The 20,310-nt window shown below is 40.0% G+C and overlaps 1 protein-coding gene across 6 annotated transcripts in view; it reads right to left on the bottom strand.

Moving 5' to 3' along the window:
* Positions 1-20,310, bottom strand: part of ATP11A (ATPase phospholipid transporting 11A) — a 1,534,794-nt gene that overhangs the window by 792,922 nt on the left and 721,562 nt on the right. For all 6 annotated transcript variants that reach the window (XM_044072636.1, XM_044072632.1, XM_044072633.1 and 3 more), the window contains exon 4: positions 1,778-1,858. In XM_044072636.1, coding sequence (XP_043928571.1) covers positions 1,778-1,858 — 81 coding nt within the window. The remainder of the gene's footprint in view (positions 1-1,777; positions 1,859-20,310) is intronic.

Genomic DNA, 20,310 nt, shown 5'->3' with positions numbered 1-20,310 from the left:
AGCTCCCTCAAAGTATGCAAGGTTTCACCAAATGAATAATCCTCAGCAGGTGATGCAGATGGTATAGACTCCTCTGCATCCGAATCCTCATAGGGAGGTATAGATAATTCCTGATCAGAAGAGGAATCAGAAGAAATAGAAACCTGATATGAAGATTCATAATCAGTGTCTTGCCTAGGCCTCTTATCTGGAGGGGATGGTTACCCCTGATCAAGGTAATAAGGTCTTCGGCCATTTTGATCATCTGTTTTTTAGGCATAGAGGCCAGTGCACCTGGCTCGTGTCGTTTTTTAGTTTTAGAAGTTGCTTTTGTCTTTGGTTTTGCAGCTGTCATCGGTTTGATATACAAATGTTGAGACCTGAATACACCCTCAGAAGCCGGTGCCTGCTCAGCGGCTCCAGACCCATACGAGGGAGATACATCCGTCGGTCCAATACTTTGAGTATCGCGCGGCATGCCGGACTCCACATGGGAGTAGGTAGAGGTCTGCGACTCAAAAGTAGCAGGTATCAGGGACTGCGAAAGTGCCTCACTGAGTACCGGCAAACCGGTGACTGGCTTAGGAGAAGCTTCGTCATCTGTTTTGGATCACGACTGTCTTCTCTGTCCTTTTCTTTGTGTTTTTTATGTACTCCGGTAGTCGGATTGCTATCCGACGACATTTCTGGGTAGTTAAATCTGTTTCCGAAATATTTTGAGGCAAAAATATACCGACACTTAATAGTGCGTTGGTTAAATCTAGCACAAAACCGACAGCTAGGCATGTTGTGAATAGGGCCTAGGCAAGGAATACAGTATAAATGGAAATCCTTATGAGGTATTTGCTTCCCACAAGTAATACAATTATTAACTTTTTGTGATATCTGTATGGAGCAAGAAAAAAGTTTCCCCAACGGGGTACTTAGCTTTAGTGAAGACTTCAGTTCTGAAACTCAAACTCGAATATTCAGTAGTCGGCCGACCAGCACTTGCAAAATGCTTCTGCTTCGGGCACTGCATGGCAAGAAAGACTGAAAAAAATGGCATTGGCTGCATGTTTTATACCCTTAACGACCTGACATCATGGAAGAGGAGAAAGCAACCGACGCAAGACCCAAGACTTTAGAATTCAGGCCGACTGAGGGCAACCTGCCAGCAGATTATCTAAATGTAATGACTGCAACAGTGAAACACGAAGAACATCTGGAAAAGTGAGACTTCACTCACATTTAAAGAATACAGAAACGAAACATTGTATTGAATGTATCTCAAATGGAAATGAGAACCATTAGAATGGTAACAGAAAGAACCACATCTTATTGCAGCAAAGTGAACGAAACAATGGAGAGATATGACTGCAATACCTAATGGAATGAAGTTTTAAATGTAAAAATGTGTAACATGTTTTAAACATAGATACCTTTGTAAATAGTTTGTTTAGATTTTATAGTTGCTGATCATAGATAGTTATTAACCTGCGCAAATTATGTTTTATATTGCAAAGTTATTACATTCATTTTGTAAATTCAATAAAAACTATTTAAGCAAAAAAAAAATGCAGCTTTCCTCACCAGTCATTCTCTTGTACTCCTCTTTTTATTATACAAAACTCTCTCATTTTCTACAGACCATACAGCTACTATTCTTAAGTTTTTTTTTTTGGTCAGTGTAGAGTAAAATAAATCCGCAATGCTGTTTCAGAGTGATTTGGTATCTGATGCTTGTTTATCCAGACATTCCACAAAGGTATAACAACTCCGCTTGTCTTAATATAAGCATTTTTATAATGTGACTTACCTGTTTTATAGCTGTTACAGTGATTACAAAGAAAAGCGGAAGTCCACTTGTTACCGGACTAGTTGGTGTATCAATTATTAACTGTAAGACAATAAAGAATAATGGAGGATTAGATTTCAGCATATTAATTCACAAAATATTTCATCTATTTCTTAAAGGTCAGCCTGGTCACCATATACTGTTTCTACAAAACATAATGAGTACGCATAACATGTACAAGTTTGACTCTGTGTTATTTGAAACTATAAGCTGAGGCTAGAGCCAGATGCAAACAGGCACAAGAAAAACAAATGTTACATACACGTCTAGAATTTCTGTTCACTTTCTTTGCACTCTTACTCAAACACATCACAAGTAATCCCCCCAACTCACACACACACATTATGCCCAGATCCCGTAAGTGCATGCCTGCTTTTCTTTAAACTATTAATCACTTGTTGTAAGGCCTTGTTGTGATGCATTAGAAGAAGAGAAAAACTGTGTACCATTTGTATACATCGCATGCTACATGAATTCATGGAGTGGTTTCATAAAAATACTTTATTTACCTGGGCTAGTATATTGACAGTTGCCAAACTTGTGGCATTGTATATAATTTGGCAAATGCAAACTTGTAACTGCTAGCTTACCTACTTTCTCTTCAAACTAAGAGCACATGTATAGTGTCTCTTCATTAATGTAATAATTATCAATTTTTAGATGAAAACAAATCACACTGAATATTTTCAGTTGTAAATATTACATATCACATATAATCTTCTGTACTGTCACTGTCAAACATTATATAGTTCATTCCTTTTCTGCCTTCCCTTAAACCTCAGTTTTCCTCCAAAACATTTTGCATGTATTGTTCCCACAATTCCCATTTCTTCTATGTAATTTGCTCCTACCATTTCCTAAAGAATCTACTTCTAGTTCTTTTATCTGTACTGCTATATTCATTACTTCTAGTACAGTTGGTTTAGACTTTGATTTCCATTTTTAGCTATTTGCTTTTTTTTGATAGCCACCCAAATTAAACTCAGCCAGACCTTAATATGTCTAGGAAATTCTGATTCAGTATCACAGCTCAAAAAAATCATTTCTTTAGTTACACCAATTTGCTCACCCAGTATTTCTGACAGAGTAGTCTGCTTGAAATTTTTGAAGTCTGTCAACTCATTACACTCCCAGAAAACATTACCACCAATGGTTCTAAAGACAATGCAAATAGCAAAACAGAAAGAGGATACCCCAGACTGGTTCCTCTGTTCAAACACAACTAATTAGAGAGGAACCCTCCCACTTTAATTTTTTCTCTGGTCCCTCATAAATCCTCCTAATTAACCTTTTCAGAGAATACAAATGGTTCCATTGCCCTATTAAAAAAAAATCCCAGCTTAATATGTCAAATGCTCTTTTCTATCAATACTGACCAACAACAGTGGTCCTTTCTTACATTGTGCTTCTGTCTGGATCATCATTATTCTATGTTGTCAAATGTTTGCCTTCACTCCACAAAACCACATTGATCCCTATCTATCAGTTTTGGCATCACCTTTGCCATTCTTTTAGCCGTTACAAACTCTTTATACTCATAGGTTAGAAATGAAATGGACCTATATGAAGGTAAATCTGATGAGGCTTTACCATATTTAGGTATTAAAGCCACCAAAGCTTTCTTCCAGGATGTTGGCACTTCTCTCCTCATTTTAAAACACTGCTTAACAATACCTTCCTGACCTTTATCACTTTCTTCCCTCCTAGCTTCAAAACTTCCAAAGGAATACCATCTGTTCCTGGAGACCTTCCTGTAGAAGACTTGTACATCACCATTTTTATCTGATCTCCACCTATCCTAAATAATGGTCAGGGCCGGCATTTGGTCAACTGGTGTTTTAGGAAAAAGGGCTCCACAGTGCCCCCACACACCACTTGGTGCCCTCATCCTGGTCTATCTACTCCATAGAGATTACTGGAAAAGCACCTCTATTACAGTGGTGCCCTAGGTGGCTGCCTAGTTGGCCTACGCCTAAGGTCGTCTTTGATGATAGTAAGTGAGCTTCAACCACATCCAACCTTGGCATATGTCATTCTTCCAAAAACATTTCCATTTGTACTTGTTTTTGATTTCCACATTCTCTGCTTTATACAGATTTTCATAAAATTTCTGAAATATTTCTAATACCTCTGGAGGATTTTCCTTGTTATAGGCTCATTAAGTCTGGCAACAACCCCTTCTACTTTCTGTTGCCTGAGACATTGTGCAAAAAGCTTTTGTGCTCTGGAGTTATTATCAAAAACAGTTGCTTAACAGTAATCTTTCTAAACTCATGCATACTACTGCAGTAGTCCCTTATTTTCTGTTTAGCACTCTGTAGTTGTGCCTGTTCTGTAAGATTCACCCTGTTCTGCAAAACTTTAAACTTTAGTCAGTCCCTCTAAATAATTCTTGTTACTTCTTAACTTTATTTCTTTTTCTTTTATTTCTATCCTATTTTTCAAACTCCACTTTCATTTTAGACCACTTCCTAGCTATACTTTCTGAAGACATTTCTATCTTTCCTAGTAACTCCTGAATAATTCCCACTACCCATTCCTTAAATTCCTCTCTGTTTAACAAATAGTTGGAGAAGTGCCAGTTTCTCACTATATTTCATTACCCTGCATTTTCAAACTGCAATTTCCTATCCCAGAAACTTTTTGCACATTTTAAAGTATCATCCTGCACAAACTGGCACATGAATGCCGCTTATACTGGTGTAGTTCCATCATAATCTTCTGGGATGAAAATACTGAAAGTTATCAACTCTGCAGTCTTATCTTTACTAAAATAAACACAGTCTAATAATGCTTGTAACATTGTAGAAAAAAAGATTACCAAACACATTTCTTATGGGCTTTTAGTGAAATTATATTTGCAGGTGTGTAGCTACCAACTTGGCAGAGTCTTTGGGATTACTTTGCAATAACCACATTGCCACACTTCTATGTCATGCTCTTATAAATGGGACCTCTACTAATATTTCTAATATTTTCATTTCATTGCTACATGAGAGTCTAACCACAGCTTTACATTTTAAGTGGTCCATCTACGTTTTTCCGAGTCAGTATAATTAGTCTCCTCCACTTCCATGTAGGTTTTTAATGTTTCCCTTATCACCCGAGAAGGTCTACAGGACTGATATATTTTGTCCCAGTTCTTTTGGGTGTCATGCTTTTCAAATATTACTATACAGGACTCAGTGTTGTCAACCTTGCTCAGTTTCTTAAGGGCAAGTGCAGTCCATGAAGTAGAAATGACACTGGCCAATCACCACCAGCTGTTACTATAGTTGCACCTGCTTTTGGTTTTTCTCTACCTTGATGGTTAATAAGAATTTGAACAGTCCCTCATTAGCTGAGGAGAAAAAAAAACAGCAGGTAACATCAACTGAGACATCTCTGGCTTACTCCTCCTTGGGGAAAATTTAACTCAAAACAGTTCATGCACTTGGCAACAGAGAGGTAGCAAGTTATTACGGCAAGTGCCTGGCCAAAATGCCTTTGTATGCACAATCAATGTCAGGTCTCAGTAACTCACTGGAGGCAGATATACATATGAAATAAAACCATTGCCCACTTGGGCTCCACACTGATCACCACAGAATACGTACAGTATTTACAGCATCTTGATGTAACTGCAGCAGTCCGCAGAGGTGAATCCACCACATAGGCTCAGTCTACACAGCCACTCCAACAGCAGTATCTTTATTAACAGATATGCAAAGAGTCAGTAAAGAATCGCAAAGAGCTTACCTTACGTAAAACACGCAGTACAAATAACCTAAATGCAAGACAAAGCATTCTATAGTGATGTCAAGAATCTCAATGGCAACACTCATATCTGCTCTGAGTTATATGGCACTAAATATACAGAACCAACTAATATTGCCAACATCCTGGCAGATAGGTTCAGTGCTAACTTTACCCCCCTCTCACCCCCTAAAGGGCCCATCTCTATACCGGAAGAATGCAAAGTTCCTGTAATCACAGCTGCACAGATAAAGACCTCACTCTCCAAAGCTAAGAACACAGCATCAGTGGGACTTGACAACATCCCAGGCTGCCTTCTACATGACCTACAGAATGATCTGGCACCCCACCTAAGTACCATGTTCAGTCATAGCCTCACCTCAGGCTCTGTGCCCACTGAATGGTGCACCGCAACGGTTATTCCATTCCACAAAGGGGGAGCCACGACAGACCCCCAGGAACTACCACCCCATTAGCCTGACAAGCCTGGTCTGCAAGGCCATGGAACGTAGCATGGAACTCATAAACAAATACATTGGAGATCTCCAAACTTTGGACCCCACACAGTTTGGGTTTGTAAAAGGCAGATCATGTCTCCTAAACCTGACAGACTTCTTTGAAGCAGTCACCAAAGCCACAGATGAGGGTAAGGTGGTTCACACAGCCTATCTAGATCTCACCAAGGCATTTGACACCATCCCGCACTCTGGAATTATAGATATGTCACAAGATGGGTTACCAACTGGCTTACTGACAGAAGCCACACTGTGAAAGTAGCAGACTCCAAATCAGACTTCAGACCAGTGACAAGTGGAGTACCACAGGGTTCTGACCTGGGTCCTCTCCTGCTTGGTATCTACTTCTCTGAAGAACAGGCTAACACAGAAGGTCTTTGGCTAACTAAGTTCGCAGATGACAGCAAACTAGGAGCCATAATCGAAACTCCTAACGATGTGGACATCCTACAAAAGGGCCTCACTGAGACAGATGCCTGGTATCAAAGCCATGGCCTCAAGCTCAATGCCAAAAAGTGCATTGTCATTCCCTTTGGTAAAAACTCTGTACCCATGAATGACCACATAGGCAGTAGTCTACTTAACACCGAAAGTGTGATGAGACGCTCCTTTGATAATCACATTGCCACAATGGACAGGAAATCCTTCTACGTGGCACACCTCATCACAAAAGATTTCTCATTCAGAAAAAGAGGTCATTGTTCCCCTCTACTCATCACTCATTAGACCCATTATTGAGTACAATGCCCCTTTTGGTATGTACCTCACAAAACATCTGCAACAACTGGAAAGGCCACAGAAATACCTCATAAAGAGGATTACTGGCTTCAAACTGATGCCCTATGCAGACCGTCTCAAAAAACTCCAGCTTTTCTCTGTTGCGCGACCTCTGCCTAACATACAAAGCTATGTCAAACCTGAAGCTGTTGCACATGCTTCACTTAAAGAAATCCCAATCCCTCCGAGCTACATGCTCTAGGGACCTATACCTTGTCACCACAATAAACAGAACATGCTGGAGGGATAGATTCCTGTCCCAGAGACTTCCGATACTCTGGAACAGACTACCTATCTATGTTAAACAGAGCTCCTCATTAGCACTCCAAGAAAAATCTTGATGACTGGATGGGAAATAGGAAATTCACCCCGGGTATCACTTCTGTGGCTCTTCTTGACAGGGGCACAGGAAAATAATTTTCTTGGGTGGCGAAAGCCAGGGTACCTTTTTGGCTAGGTTTATATAGGCCCTAGGGCCAATAGCCTAGTACCTACCTATGAACCTAAGTATCTCTAAGGTCTGATTAAAATTAAAAAGACAATCTTAAAAACGGGAAGTTCACCAACAAGGGGTTACAGTTTTAGACAGAGGTTAAGACAGCTCAAAAGTAATTTGAAGAAATACTTGTCTACAAAGAGTTTTGCATATACAGAATCACCCAGAAATACCACTGAAGAGAATAAGAAACTTGATTCTGAAGTCATGGATGGGAGAAATGTTTCTTCCACACATCTTGATGAGCTTAGAAATCATACAGCCTCAGAGCCAGTATTACAGAAACTCAACCACTTTATCAGTCAAGGATGGCCATCAAAGCAATCTAGTTTACCTCAAGAATTACAACCTTATTTTCCTTACAGAGATGAGATTTTGTCTGACAATGGTATCATCATGAAAGGTTCAAAAGTTATTGTTCCAAAGTCCTTGCAACAAGAGTTTATTGCTATCTTGCATCATGGCCACCCAGGAACTGATTCTACTAAAAGGAGGGTGAGAGGTCTAGTATTTTGGACTTCTCTGTCACAAGACATTGAGAGCCTACTTTCAACGTTTTTGTGTATGTAATAGTACAAAGCCACATCAACAGAAGAAACCACTTCAGCTAAACCAGATTCCTGAACTACCTTAGTCGACAGGAGCCACTGATATTTTCGAATGGAATGGACAACATTACTTGGTGTTAGCAGACTCTTATTCAAATTGGTTCGAGATTGACTGACTTTCTCATCTAGTGGACAGTACTGTCATTACTAAGATGAAGCATCATTTTGCAGTTCATGGTAGTCCGCACAAAGTTATTTCTGACAATGGCACAGAGTTTACTAGCCAGCAATTCAAAAGATTTGCGAATATTTGGACTTTATCCATGTTACGAGTAGTCCTGAGTAGCTGCAGTCAGATGGTTTGGCAGAATGTGCAGTTCAAAGTGCGAATCAGTTACTAGAGAAGTCAAAACGAGACAATAGTGATGTTTTCCTGAATCTCTTAAATCTCAGAAATATTCCTCGTGATAAGCATCTTGGTTCACCTGCCCACAGACTTCTGTCAAGTCAAACCAGAACTACATTAGCAGTCAGCAGTAGTTTATTGGTTCCAAGTGCTAATAATAATAGATCAGTGAAAGTCTGTCTCCCAGAAGTCTTATGATAAGTCCAGCAAACTGCTTAGTCCATTATGTGAAGGGGAGACAGTGAGAATGCAAATGTGAAATGGTTATGATCGGATTGGAGTCATGAAAATTGTATGTCCAAAGCCAAGATCGTACACTGTGGAATCACAAGGAGTAGCATTTAGGCGGAATTAGAAATATTTGCTGCCGGTGTCCAAGCCTGTACCACAGCACCTAGTCTGTGAGAAAGACTCTTTATCTCAGAGTGAGTTATCTAGTGTTCTATTTCCAGAGGATGTTCAAGTAAATATACAAGCTGTTCACCGAAGACTGTCCCTGTTGCTAACCCAGTTCTGGTTACTATGTTACCAGATCAAGTCATATTTCCAGACCATGTTACAGATGCACAGCAACTTGGACATGAACATTGTGTTTGTTTCTGATGTCTGTATTATTGTATGTCTTATTCTAATGTCATTTCATGGAGGGCAATCTATTTAAGAGGGAGGGTGTAGATCGATATGTGTGTATACCTTTAAGAATCTTTCTAGGGGCTTGCACAAGTGTATAAATACTGAGCACATGCGAGCCTGGCTGCCATTTTATAGTAAGCTGTTGAGATGATGAGACTATCCATACTCTGGAACAGACTGCCCATACATGTCAAGCAGAGCACCTCCTTGGCCCTCTTCAAAAGGAACCTTGACAATTGCATGGAAGACAGGAAATTCAACCCGGGGATCATGTCAGACATCCTGCTAGACAGGGGTCCAGGGAAGTAAATATTGTGGGAAGAAATATCAAGGGAATTGTTATGGCTAGGCTTGTATAGGCCCTAGGGCCGATAGCCTAGTACCAACCTATGAACCTATAATACATGGCAACATTCGACAATTCTGTGCATACATAAAGATACTCATTTTGAAATATAGGAAAAATTTGGATTTTGGATGCGTTTCACAGGTGGGACACACCATATAACCTCTTTAGCACTTATTCATTAATCTCCATTTTTGTCATCTTTTCCTCCAAATTCTGCCATCATAGCATCACACTAGTTAGCAGTTTTGGATTATGTACCAGTATGAATCATGTATGTACATTTTTTTCACCTCCACGTAAAAGTTCATGGTGTGCCAGATCAAGGGCACCATAATCAATAGCTAGGGCCCTGGGTTAAGCATGGGATACGCCTAGAGGAGGGCTTCAGTTCCTATACAATCTTCCACATCATTACATCAAGCATTCCAGTTATGCCTTGGTTGGAGTAACTGTCCAGGACCAAAATATAAGACTTATGGGTAAAGCTGCTACCTTATAAAATGCAGTGTTTCATACAGAGTAAGGGGAATATTTGCTAGTCGCAGGCTAAGGCTTGCAAGCTGCAAGTTACCTAAACATACAGGTGAACTCCTATTTTACTTGTGAGTTTTATCAAGCCAACACTCAGAAGCATATACAAATGAATCCATCATTTCCATTTACACTTTTTTCAAAATTTAATGAAATAAGGGAGTATACAAGAGTGATACAAATATAATTAGTCCCCCCCTTTTTTGGGGTCTATGTTCGGCTACCGAATACTAGAAACCTCGAACTGCAAAACAATGAAAGTAGAACAGTGAATGGGTCAGTTTTTGAACAACGGCAACATCAAAAAAAATACATTGAATGGCCTTAGTCAGCCAACACCACAAAAACAACCAACCAAGGTGGGGGGCTGCTCACCTCATCCCCCCCAACTGTATATACCAACTCCATGATCACACTACAGTGGGGGAATAGGGCAAATTTAAAAGGTTTCCGTTCACTTAACTTCCGCATCGCTTTACTTCCTGGTTGTTAGCCAACTATGGCCATTCGATAAATTTTTGTCGAAGTTGCCATCGTTCGATAAATGACCCATTTGCTGTTTTACATTCATTATTTCTCAGTTCGAGATTTTTAGGTTTCGGTAGCTGAACATAGACCCCTTTTTTGTAAAGCCATGTAGCATTCACAAATTGATTCTTAGTCCATTATACTGTAGTAACTTCTTACAGGGTTGTAAGCTGTGCAACATGTTTACATACAATTCTGTATTTATAATGATGTTTAAAACCTCTTTATTGTATATTTAAGCATTAATAATGTATGTATTCTTGCAAATGTTTTACTTTTTCACTGCTTGACGGCAGTATTTTTTTTTTCTTCTTCTTTGTATTCCTAAGCATATTTTGTTACTTGTTATCACCTTTTCATGTACTCTATTAAGAAGTAGGATGACAAGGTAGGCATTCTGACCCAAACCCTCTCCATCTTTGTTTACATTCGGTCATACGGATACCAATTAGGCCCAAAATTAGTTAAACAGAGCAGGAAGTAGGGGGCACCCCTCTGCAACTTGGGTTTTCACAATGCTATAACTCCACATTTTTTATTTATTTGCTTAATTCGACTGGTCCTAGGGCCATTTCCATTCATGACCTGGGTGCATCAGCACAAGAGTTACAGCAGACATATTGCAGAATTGTCATCATAAGTAAAAAAACACATATATGAACAAATGACAGCAGACTTAAACAGTAATCTTCACAATATTATATTACATATACTTGCACGGAGAGGAACAAATCATGACAGATTCACAGAATTATCATCAGAATATACAAATTGCACATACATAGATATAAACAAGATTTTACTTAGTTATCATCACAATGCGAACAAGTCATACTGTTAAGACATGTACAACTCATTTGACACCATCATTACAATTACAGAGGGATGCACTGTTGACTCAATGTAGTATGGAGATGAGAAAAAAATATTACAAAGTGATTTCTAATTAATATCAGACTAAGCAAGGTAGGAGAAGTCAGACCATTTAACAATGTTATTCTGAAACTGACATTAACTGCTTAATACATACTCTGCACAAAATGCTTGGTTATGTAATGTACAGAAAGCTAGCAAACTCTTGTTTTAATGACACTTCCTAACCCTTCACACATACTGCATTAGTAGGTCTGTTCACAACATACATTTTTTCTTTGTATAAACTAAACTATACAATGAGTGTTCTTCTGCATTTCTCTAAACTGAACAAACAAAATCAAAATACTTTGGAGGTGATAATACTGCACCTGCTGCTTTGACATGACAATGTACAAAACTGTAATGCAGTCTAGCAGTAACAGGGAAGTCAGGTACAAATACCTTACATTCCATACAGAATGAGAACATGTACTTGAAAAATTCAAGCCAAGTTGCTGCAGACTAGATTCCACTGCAGTGCAGCATTTTCAGAAATCCCGTTCAAAGCTGATAGGGAATAAGTACGCTTCCTGCAATCAAGTTGATGTCCACAACTAAAGCAAAAGAAGTTCTAGTGAGTTCTAAGGGTTAAATATGCATAATGATTATAATGCATTCCACAATGTCTGCCGTCTGACTCCTTTTGTTCTGGGACCCTGCATTAACCAAGCACAATCACTAAGCTAACATTACTTCTTGCAAAAGGAATATTTGTGTATTTATTTTTCCACAGACACACGTACCAATAGTACCATACTTTTGTGTCTTATGGTAACACGCTTCTCTTATGTGTTCAGAGTTTTGGAAAGTGGAGTTCCAAACATGAATAGCTCCTGTAGGACTTGGCATGAAGAACATGCAACTATTTAGGGGCTTTAGCTTTACACAGGTGAGACAATTTACTTAGCATACAGACAATGTTTGCAGTTTTATGTAAATAATTAGCATGCAACATGTCTGTCATCAAGGCTGAATTACAGTTATCACTCCAACATAAGCAGCCTGACATCTTATGAGTAGTTAAAGAGTTTGATTTTGAGTTGAGAAACATGATGAGGAATGCTGTAGTATCACGTGACTAATAAAAGGAGTGAAGGCTCGGGTTTGTGTCAACACGTAAGGTTAAGTACAGTGTACTGACTGGTGTGTTGCAAAAATTATTACCGCTGTTGAGGATTGCCATTTGTGCTGACTTGTTGTCTGCCCCATTTGAACCCTTGCAGTCTCATTTCTTAGAAAATCTGCAGTTTATGCCCTGTGAGAGTAAAAGAAAAGTCAGGCACCTATTGTTTTAGAACAAGGGGTGTTACTACATTTTAAATAAGAAATACAAAAGCCCTGCCCTACCCTGCCCAACCTCCATGTACTGCAGCTGCTTAGTACAAAATAACAATAGTTTTTGAAACACTGAACAGCCAGCACGTTGAAGTGCATGTACATTGTGAAATGTGTGTCCATCCACGTAGAACTAGGTTATGCATTCCACAACTAATGTATGGGTTAGGGAAGCTGCACTTCACTCACATTTGGGGAGCTGCCTCTCCTTCACCCAGCAAAATCACACAATGCAGGTGAAGTGGTCTGAGGTGAGGAAGACAAAGAAGCTGCAGCCCTCTCTCACATCACAGCTGATCTTCATCTTATCAAAGTAACACAATTACCACTGCATTATCCTCTTCTGTACAGAAGGAAGAAAATACAGCAAAGATCCACAGACATTCTTATATATGAAGTAAGAGTAAACTCACTTAACATTACCAGGTTAAGTCTACTAACATTCTACATGATAAGGGTGTGAGAGAACAAACTACAGTCATAGGTGCTCCTTCCTCACCATATACCACTATATGGAAACCAAACATGGACCACTATTCTGCTAAGCATTACTAACAAACCATAGTATACTAAGAGCAGAGGGTCTGCAGGTGAGCAGAACACCTGTAACTGCTAAACTGCATCCACTGAGGCAGATGACATTCACTTGTACTATCAGATTCCTTCCTTTTTTTTTCTTTTTTTTTGTTAACTAGCTGGTTGCACCTTTGGTAAACATTAGTGGTTTAAGTTCACAGGTAAAGTCAGTATTTACTGGAAAAGCCTACATAATAAATTGGTTGATTCTGCAACCTACATGTTAACACTTCCTGTTTAATTGTTGTAGTAATGTTCTGAAAAGAGTTATGAAAGTTGTTGCAAAAGCCTGAGAACTGAATATGATTTCCTCTCTTCTTACTAGACCAGCGTGAATGTCAACCAAGAAAAATGGATGCTGCAGTTCCTGAGTTCTCAGTTATCCTATGAAACAAGTGCAGTTAAAGAGAAACTAATAAGCACACAGAACTGAACACACACAAGGAACATTAGCCTATTTTATTTAATAAAATCTGTGTTACTTCAATGAAAGATTATACTTTCCTCAAGCTTATTTTTTTTTAACAAAAAGGTCAGAAAAGAAACAAAACAAATGTTGCATTCTCTATTTTTCTATGTCATACTATCAAGAAAATACAAAACAGGCAAACTGAATGGCTTGGTTCAGTACTGCTATCACTATCAATCCCCTTAAGTACATATTTCAAATTGTTGCAGTCTTCATCTTTGGCCAGAAGCCATTTTCTTTGTCCTTTAAGACAAAAATATATACACAGTGGATTCTATGCTGCTCTTCTGATCAGCTGTAATTTGTGTCTAACTGCATTCACAGGAACTTGCTTACTGCACTGACTCACCACAAGAGTGACACCTAGCAGGGGTAGTAGGTGTTCACTCAAGTGAGTTCCACGTCTGCTGAGCTCACACTACCACAGTACAATCGTACTGCGTAGCATAGCTCTCAGCTGTACAGATTTTCCCATCATATTTTTTTGTCTATTTTTCCTGAAATTGTGGTTTTCTAGCAAATTAGTGGCAAATCATTAAAGAGTGAAGTTAGAAAGTAATAACAGACATTGAATTTCAGACTTCATATCCTTCAGAACATTCCTGCTAATGCAAAACCTGCTATTCTATCAACTTTCTAAGTTTGTAAGAGCAATAATTAAAAAACGTGCTTATTTTTGGGCCTTTGTCCCACTTTTATTTATGGCTTTGTCCAGATTTCTTGTTCCAAGAGGTTGAAAGGTATGCTGGGTAGCTGAGAGGATAATAGTATGAGAACACATTCTTCCCCTCTGAAAGGGGGTTGCAGTCTTGAATGAACCACTAATGGGGGAGGGGTTGCACCCATGGGAAAAGGGCAGTCCACCCCCATCAGGACCAGTGAGTTGACCTCCTTCCTACTGCCTGACCAGCAATGAGAATGGAGGGCTGATGGGGGGGTCCCAAATAGGAAAGAATGGGACATAGCACTCTTTTGAGACCCAGAATACCTGGCACCCATTTACTAGAATGGATGGACCAAATGGGAAAAAGTAAAGCAGCCACTCTGCAAGGTCCAACAGGTAGCATACAAAATAAAAATGCTCCTACTTATTACTTACTCTGTTAGTTACAAAGTAACTTGCTGTACACAGTAAAAAAGTTGAGAGAGTAAGAAGTATGACAAATGCTGGTATCCAAGCATTTGTGAAACCTAGTGATGAGATTAGCAAAACCTAGTGATAAGATTAGCAAAACCTAGTGATAAGATTAGCACATACCTATGTACAACAAGGACACTTAGGAAAAGACTAAAGCAAATATCCTACAAGGCTTTACTTTCCAGGAATAATTAAAAATGCCCCGAGTTCAAGATGGCAGACCCACACCCAAGCATAAAAATCCTTTAATTTCTAGGACTACCAAAGATGTGTCATTCAAACATACTACAATGGACAATGTTGGGTCATTGCTAAAATCCAGCAATTGACTTCCATACATTTTGTTTATTCTGGACTATGCAATTATATACCCTGAAGGTATCCTACTACATAAAGATAATGCTAAATCATTAGCCAGGAAGCTAGTGATACCAAAGAAAGTACTCACGGATCAGAGGACTCCTTTTAAATCCAAAATAATGCACCAATTGTGCTAATGTTTTAAGGTCTGGCAACTAAAAAACACTTTGTGCCATCATACAGTGAAGGACTGATGCAGTGTTTTAGCAAAACACAATATGAAAAGTTACTGAGGATGATGGCAAAAACTGTGACAAATTAATACCTTACACTCTGTTTGCCATTACAGAACAGCCACAAGCCCTGTCTGGTTTCAGTTGTTTGAGTTATTATATGACACGCACCTTCATGGACTATTAGATATTGTCAAGGGAACTTGGAAGGAAGTGAAAACCCCTTTTACAATGTCACAGAATGTTATACAAGCTTGCAAGACAGAATGTAAATAGTGCTGCCCATAGTACAAGAACATAAGGAGAGAGCTCAAGCTACTTACAGAAAAGCAGGGAGCCAGGAATTTAAAGCTGAAGACCATGTGTTGACTTTGGTGCCATCAGCTGGAAACGTGCTATGCACTACATGGTAGGGGGTCCATCTGAATTACAGACAAATTAAAAGAGGTAATCTACATTCAAACAGACAGGTAAGAGAAGACAAGAACCGATATTCCATGAAATCATCGTTATGAAGATATGGAATGAAGCATCCACTTCAGCAGTTAGTTTAGCAAAGACTTTAGAGAGTCTGGTAAAGAAAGAAAACTAACCTTTACAGATGCAGTTCAGATTCATAATACACTATCCAAAGCCACAGAAACAAGAAATAAAAAAGTTATGGAACGGACGTTTTTTCATGACAGGCTGGCAGAACAGCTTTCACTGAACATGATACTGTGATTAGTCCAAAGCAGGAAGTAAACTAAGAACCCTTGTGAAGACCTGAGACACAATGAAAAGCAGTAAAAGTAATAAGAAAATATTTCGGCTAGGAGTATCTGAGTAGTAGAAAATGTAGTGGGACAGCTCCATAGTGTTAATCACAATGACAGAATCAAGTTCTAAATGCTTTTTAGAAAGCAGTGCAATATTTAAAAAAAGAAAAAAGACAAGTTATATTATTTTACAGTATTCTGATTGGGAGGTGTCACAATGACTTTTTTAAACTTTTACTTCATTCATTTATTGGTAAGTCCTTCTGGGAACCAGTCTCTTATTTCAGCAGGGGCATGGAGAGTAAAGGTCCACTAGTAGAATATATATATAAGCAAGAAAAGCTGTAGTCAAACAGAAAGCATATCACATCAAACCGCTCATCCCATCTCATGTCACATCAAACCACTCAACCCATAAGATATCACATCAAACCACTCACCCCATCTCATGTCACATCAAACCACTCACCCCATCACATATCAGATCAAACCACTCACCCCATCTCATGTCACATCAAACCACTCACCCCATCACATATATCAAACCACTCACCCCATCTCATGTCACATCAAACCACTCACCCCATCACGTCACATCAAACCACTCACCCCATCACATATCACATCAAACCACTCACCCCATCACATATCACATCAAACCACTCACCCCATCACGTCACATCAAACCGCTCACCCCATCTCATGTCACATCAAACCACTCACCCCATCACATATCACATCAAACCACTCACCCCATCACGTCACATCAAACCACTCACCCCATCACGTCACATCAAACCACTCACCCCATCACGTCACATCAAACCGCTCACCCCATCTCATGTCACATCAAACCACTCACCCCATCACATATCACATCAAACCACTCACCCCATCACATATCACATCAAACCACTCACCCCATCACATATCACACCAAACTGCTCACCCCATCATCCTTCTACTTGCCTTCCAAACAAAAAATGGATATTGTCACTATCGACCTCCATAGCGTTTGCAACAAAATTACAGAACTGCATGTCCGGATATCACATTACAACCCTGATATTCTTGCCACCACATAAACCTGGTTTAGGCTTAACATTAAAGATCATAAACTACTCCCACTAGGCTACCGTATTATCCGAGCTGATAGGTCCAACAAGAAAGTGTGTGCGTGAGGGGGTCCTAATTTATTCAAGTTCACACAATCTCTCTCTTGTGGAAGCGGTGACCATTTGTTCCATTGCATTAGAGTTTATAAATTCAAGGAACCGTTGGGCGAGGGTGTTTGGGCTTGAGTAGTTTTCCCAGTCAATGTTTGGGTAGTTGAAGTCACCCAATAACATAGTGTTTGGAGAGACCTTCATATTCTCCAGTGTTCTCAGGAATGCCAAGTGGGGTTCCTGTAATAGGGAGGGTGTTCTGTAGCAGGCTACAAACTGAAAGGCAGTTTTGCCCGCTGTTAGTTGCACATGGATGGTTTCCGATGCTTCGTGCAGTGCCACTAACCTGGAGGTGTAGGTATCTTTGATGAGTATAGATACTCCCCCTCCTTTTGTGCTTCGGTCCGAGTTTTGGGGCCGAAACACATGGTATGAGTTATAACCTGGTAGTGCTGGGGTGCGCTCAGGCGCCTTGAACCAGGTTTCTGTTACTGCACAGGCATCAATTTTCTCCATACTGAGGAGAGCCTCGAGTGCGTGCATTTTGAGGTTTAGACTTCTGGCACTGAGTAGCATTACCTTTAGTTTTTTTATCCTTGGGTTGTCTATGGAGGTGGGTTTGTCCTTTGAGACTTGCCTAAAAAAGGCACTATGGGGGTGGCAAGAGCCTTGGCCAGTATACGAAAGCCTAAGGGTGACAGGTGCAAGCCGTCCCTAGTGAAGCAACGTGGCTTGTCGAGCATGTCATCCCAGGCTGACAGACACTGGATCCCCTTTGAATGACACCAATACTTTAGCCAATTGTTGAAACTGATCATTTTGTCTTCATGCTGTGGCATCATTCTTGGTGAGGGCAATATGCTACTCAAGGTCAGGGTCATACCTGCCAGAGCTACATGGTCAGAGAGCTCCTCTATGTCTCTTTTCATGTAGTCCAGGGAGGTACATCTCAGGTCATTCACACCAGCATGGACAATGACGGAGTCATACTTGTACTTGCTTTGGAGTGACCTGAGTGCTTGCGTTATGTGGTGGATCCTGGCACCCGACAGGCAGCTTACAGTGACCTTCTCCTTCTTCAGTCTGGTGAGCGGGACGTCAGTGTGCCGGACAATAGAGTCCCCTATAACAAGTGTATTTGGTGTGTTGTTTGGCCTTAAGGGCTGTGACTGAGTGTCACACTGATTTTGTGAGATATGTGATTCGTGGGTATTGTTGAGGGGTGGCTGTTGCTTGGATATCTGCTTAGGAGGTCTTTGCTGTTTAGGCAGATTTTTATTTAGAGCCTCCGAGTATGTTTTTGTGTGTTTATATGTTGGGTATGCAGATGCAATAGGTCTGTGTGAGACTGCATTTATGGTGTGGGTGGTTACCTTTTCCTCCTGACTGACTGTGCCAGTCTTGGGTTGAGAGAGCTCTGCCTCCAGTTTGGCTGTGTAATTGCATCTCTCACATGTATTAGAGTTTGTTGGAAGGAGGAGAGGGTTGTATGTGTACATAAGGCAATTGTAACATTGCCTCAAAATTCCCAGATTCACCAGCTGGACTGGAGAGTAACCTTGAAACTGACCCTTGGACATACCAGATTAGTATAGGGAACTGTTTTTTTACTGATCAGATTAGGGAAGGGAACTGTTTTTTCACTTGATCAGGAAGGACCAATCGGGAGCCTAATAGAGGTAAAATGCAGTTTTTAGAGAAAAAAAACGATTTTAAATTAAGTGCAACACAGAAAATGCAGTAAACAGGCTCTGTGTTCCAAGTACTGTTACTGTTACAGATATAAACTTTAGCAAGCCGGAAAATGCCAAAAAGAAGGCGGCAAAGCAGTAAAACCCAACAAAAAATCAGAAGAAAATACTTAAAATCACAAAAGTGGCTCCTTTTCTTCTCTCAGCGTTTTCTCCCCTTGGTAGGTGCTTCAGCAACAACTAGCAAGCCTGAAAAGACGCCAAAAACATGAGGCAGCCAGGTTTTAAGAGAGACAGATCAAGGAGTTTAGAATTGACCCAAAATGGCCAATAAAACTACAGCTTCTAGGTAGTAACCACTCCTCCAGGGACAGGCAGGCTGTTCAGTGTTAACCACTCCCAATGGTGAACAGAGAGACTTCCCTTTATCCCAAGCAAGCACTGGCCTTCTAGAAACTTCCAAACAGTTCAGAACAGCAAATCTGTAACTGAAATTTCTTAACTTTCAGAACGTGGGAAAAAAGCAAGATTTTTTTTTTTTTTCTTTTTGTTGTAGTTTAAAGGTAGCAGTTGTAGTTTAAAGGTCCCATCAATGGGACAAACACATTGCTGCTAGGCTAACAGAGTAATGAGTTGGCAAGATAATTGGCCCCTTTTCATCCCATCCATTGGTTTTACTTAAATTTCCCCACTGGCCTGGTTCCAAAAAAATAGGAGGTAGAATTCAGGTCGCTTCATCACTTGTCTCTTGTAGGGTGTTCAGGCAATGATTTTGACCAACGTTTACTACTCTTCTTTGGAACAGGAGGCGGATATCATCATGAGTTATACTGACCCTTGGCTCAGTAAGATGGATATCCAATCTGCTTTCCATCTTCTTCCCACGTGAGAAGAAAATTGGCCTTATATAGGTTTTCAGTTCACGTTATATAGGTTTTCATATCAATGGGAAGATATTTTTCGACACCGCAATGAAAATGGGGGGTGCTGTATCTTGTGCAATATTCAAACTATTTAGCAAAGCTTTATACTGGTGCGGGCAAAAAACAACCTAGATGATTTTTTTGAGAGTGGGTAAGGGTCAGGTTGGTGCTTTGGAAGGAATGTATATTTTCTAGCAGCTGTGCACCAAGATGGGGGTGCCATTGGTGGAAGACAAGTCAGCGGGACCAAGTCAAGTCCTGACATTTTTGGGTTTAGAAGTAGACACCACTGATAACTCTTTCAAGATTCCTCCACCCACACTTCAACAAGTTCAGCAGTTAATTTGGACACTCTTGGGTTCCAGCAAAGTACAGGTAGCAGACAACATGCAGTTACATGGTTTGCTAAACTTTACCTGTAGGGCGGTTTCTCCAGGCAAAACCTTCCTACTGTCTGTATCTGACTTGTTGA

This window comes from Protopterus annectens, chromosome 5.part0 (genome assembly GCF_019279795.1).
Source record: "Protopterus annectens isolate FY-2018-M chromosome 5.part0, PAN1.0, whole genome shotgun sequence".
NCBI classification, from domain to species: domain Eukaryota; kingdom Metazoa; phylum Chordata; order Ceratodontiformes; family Protopteridae; genus Protopterus; species Protopterus annectens.
This window is presented reverse-complemented; position numbering and strand designations above follow the sequence as displayed.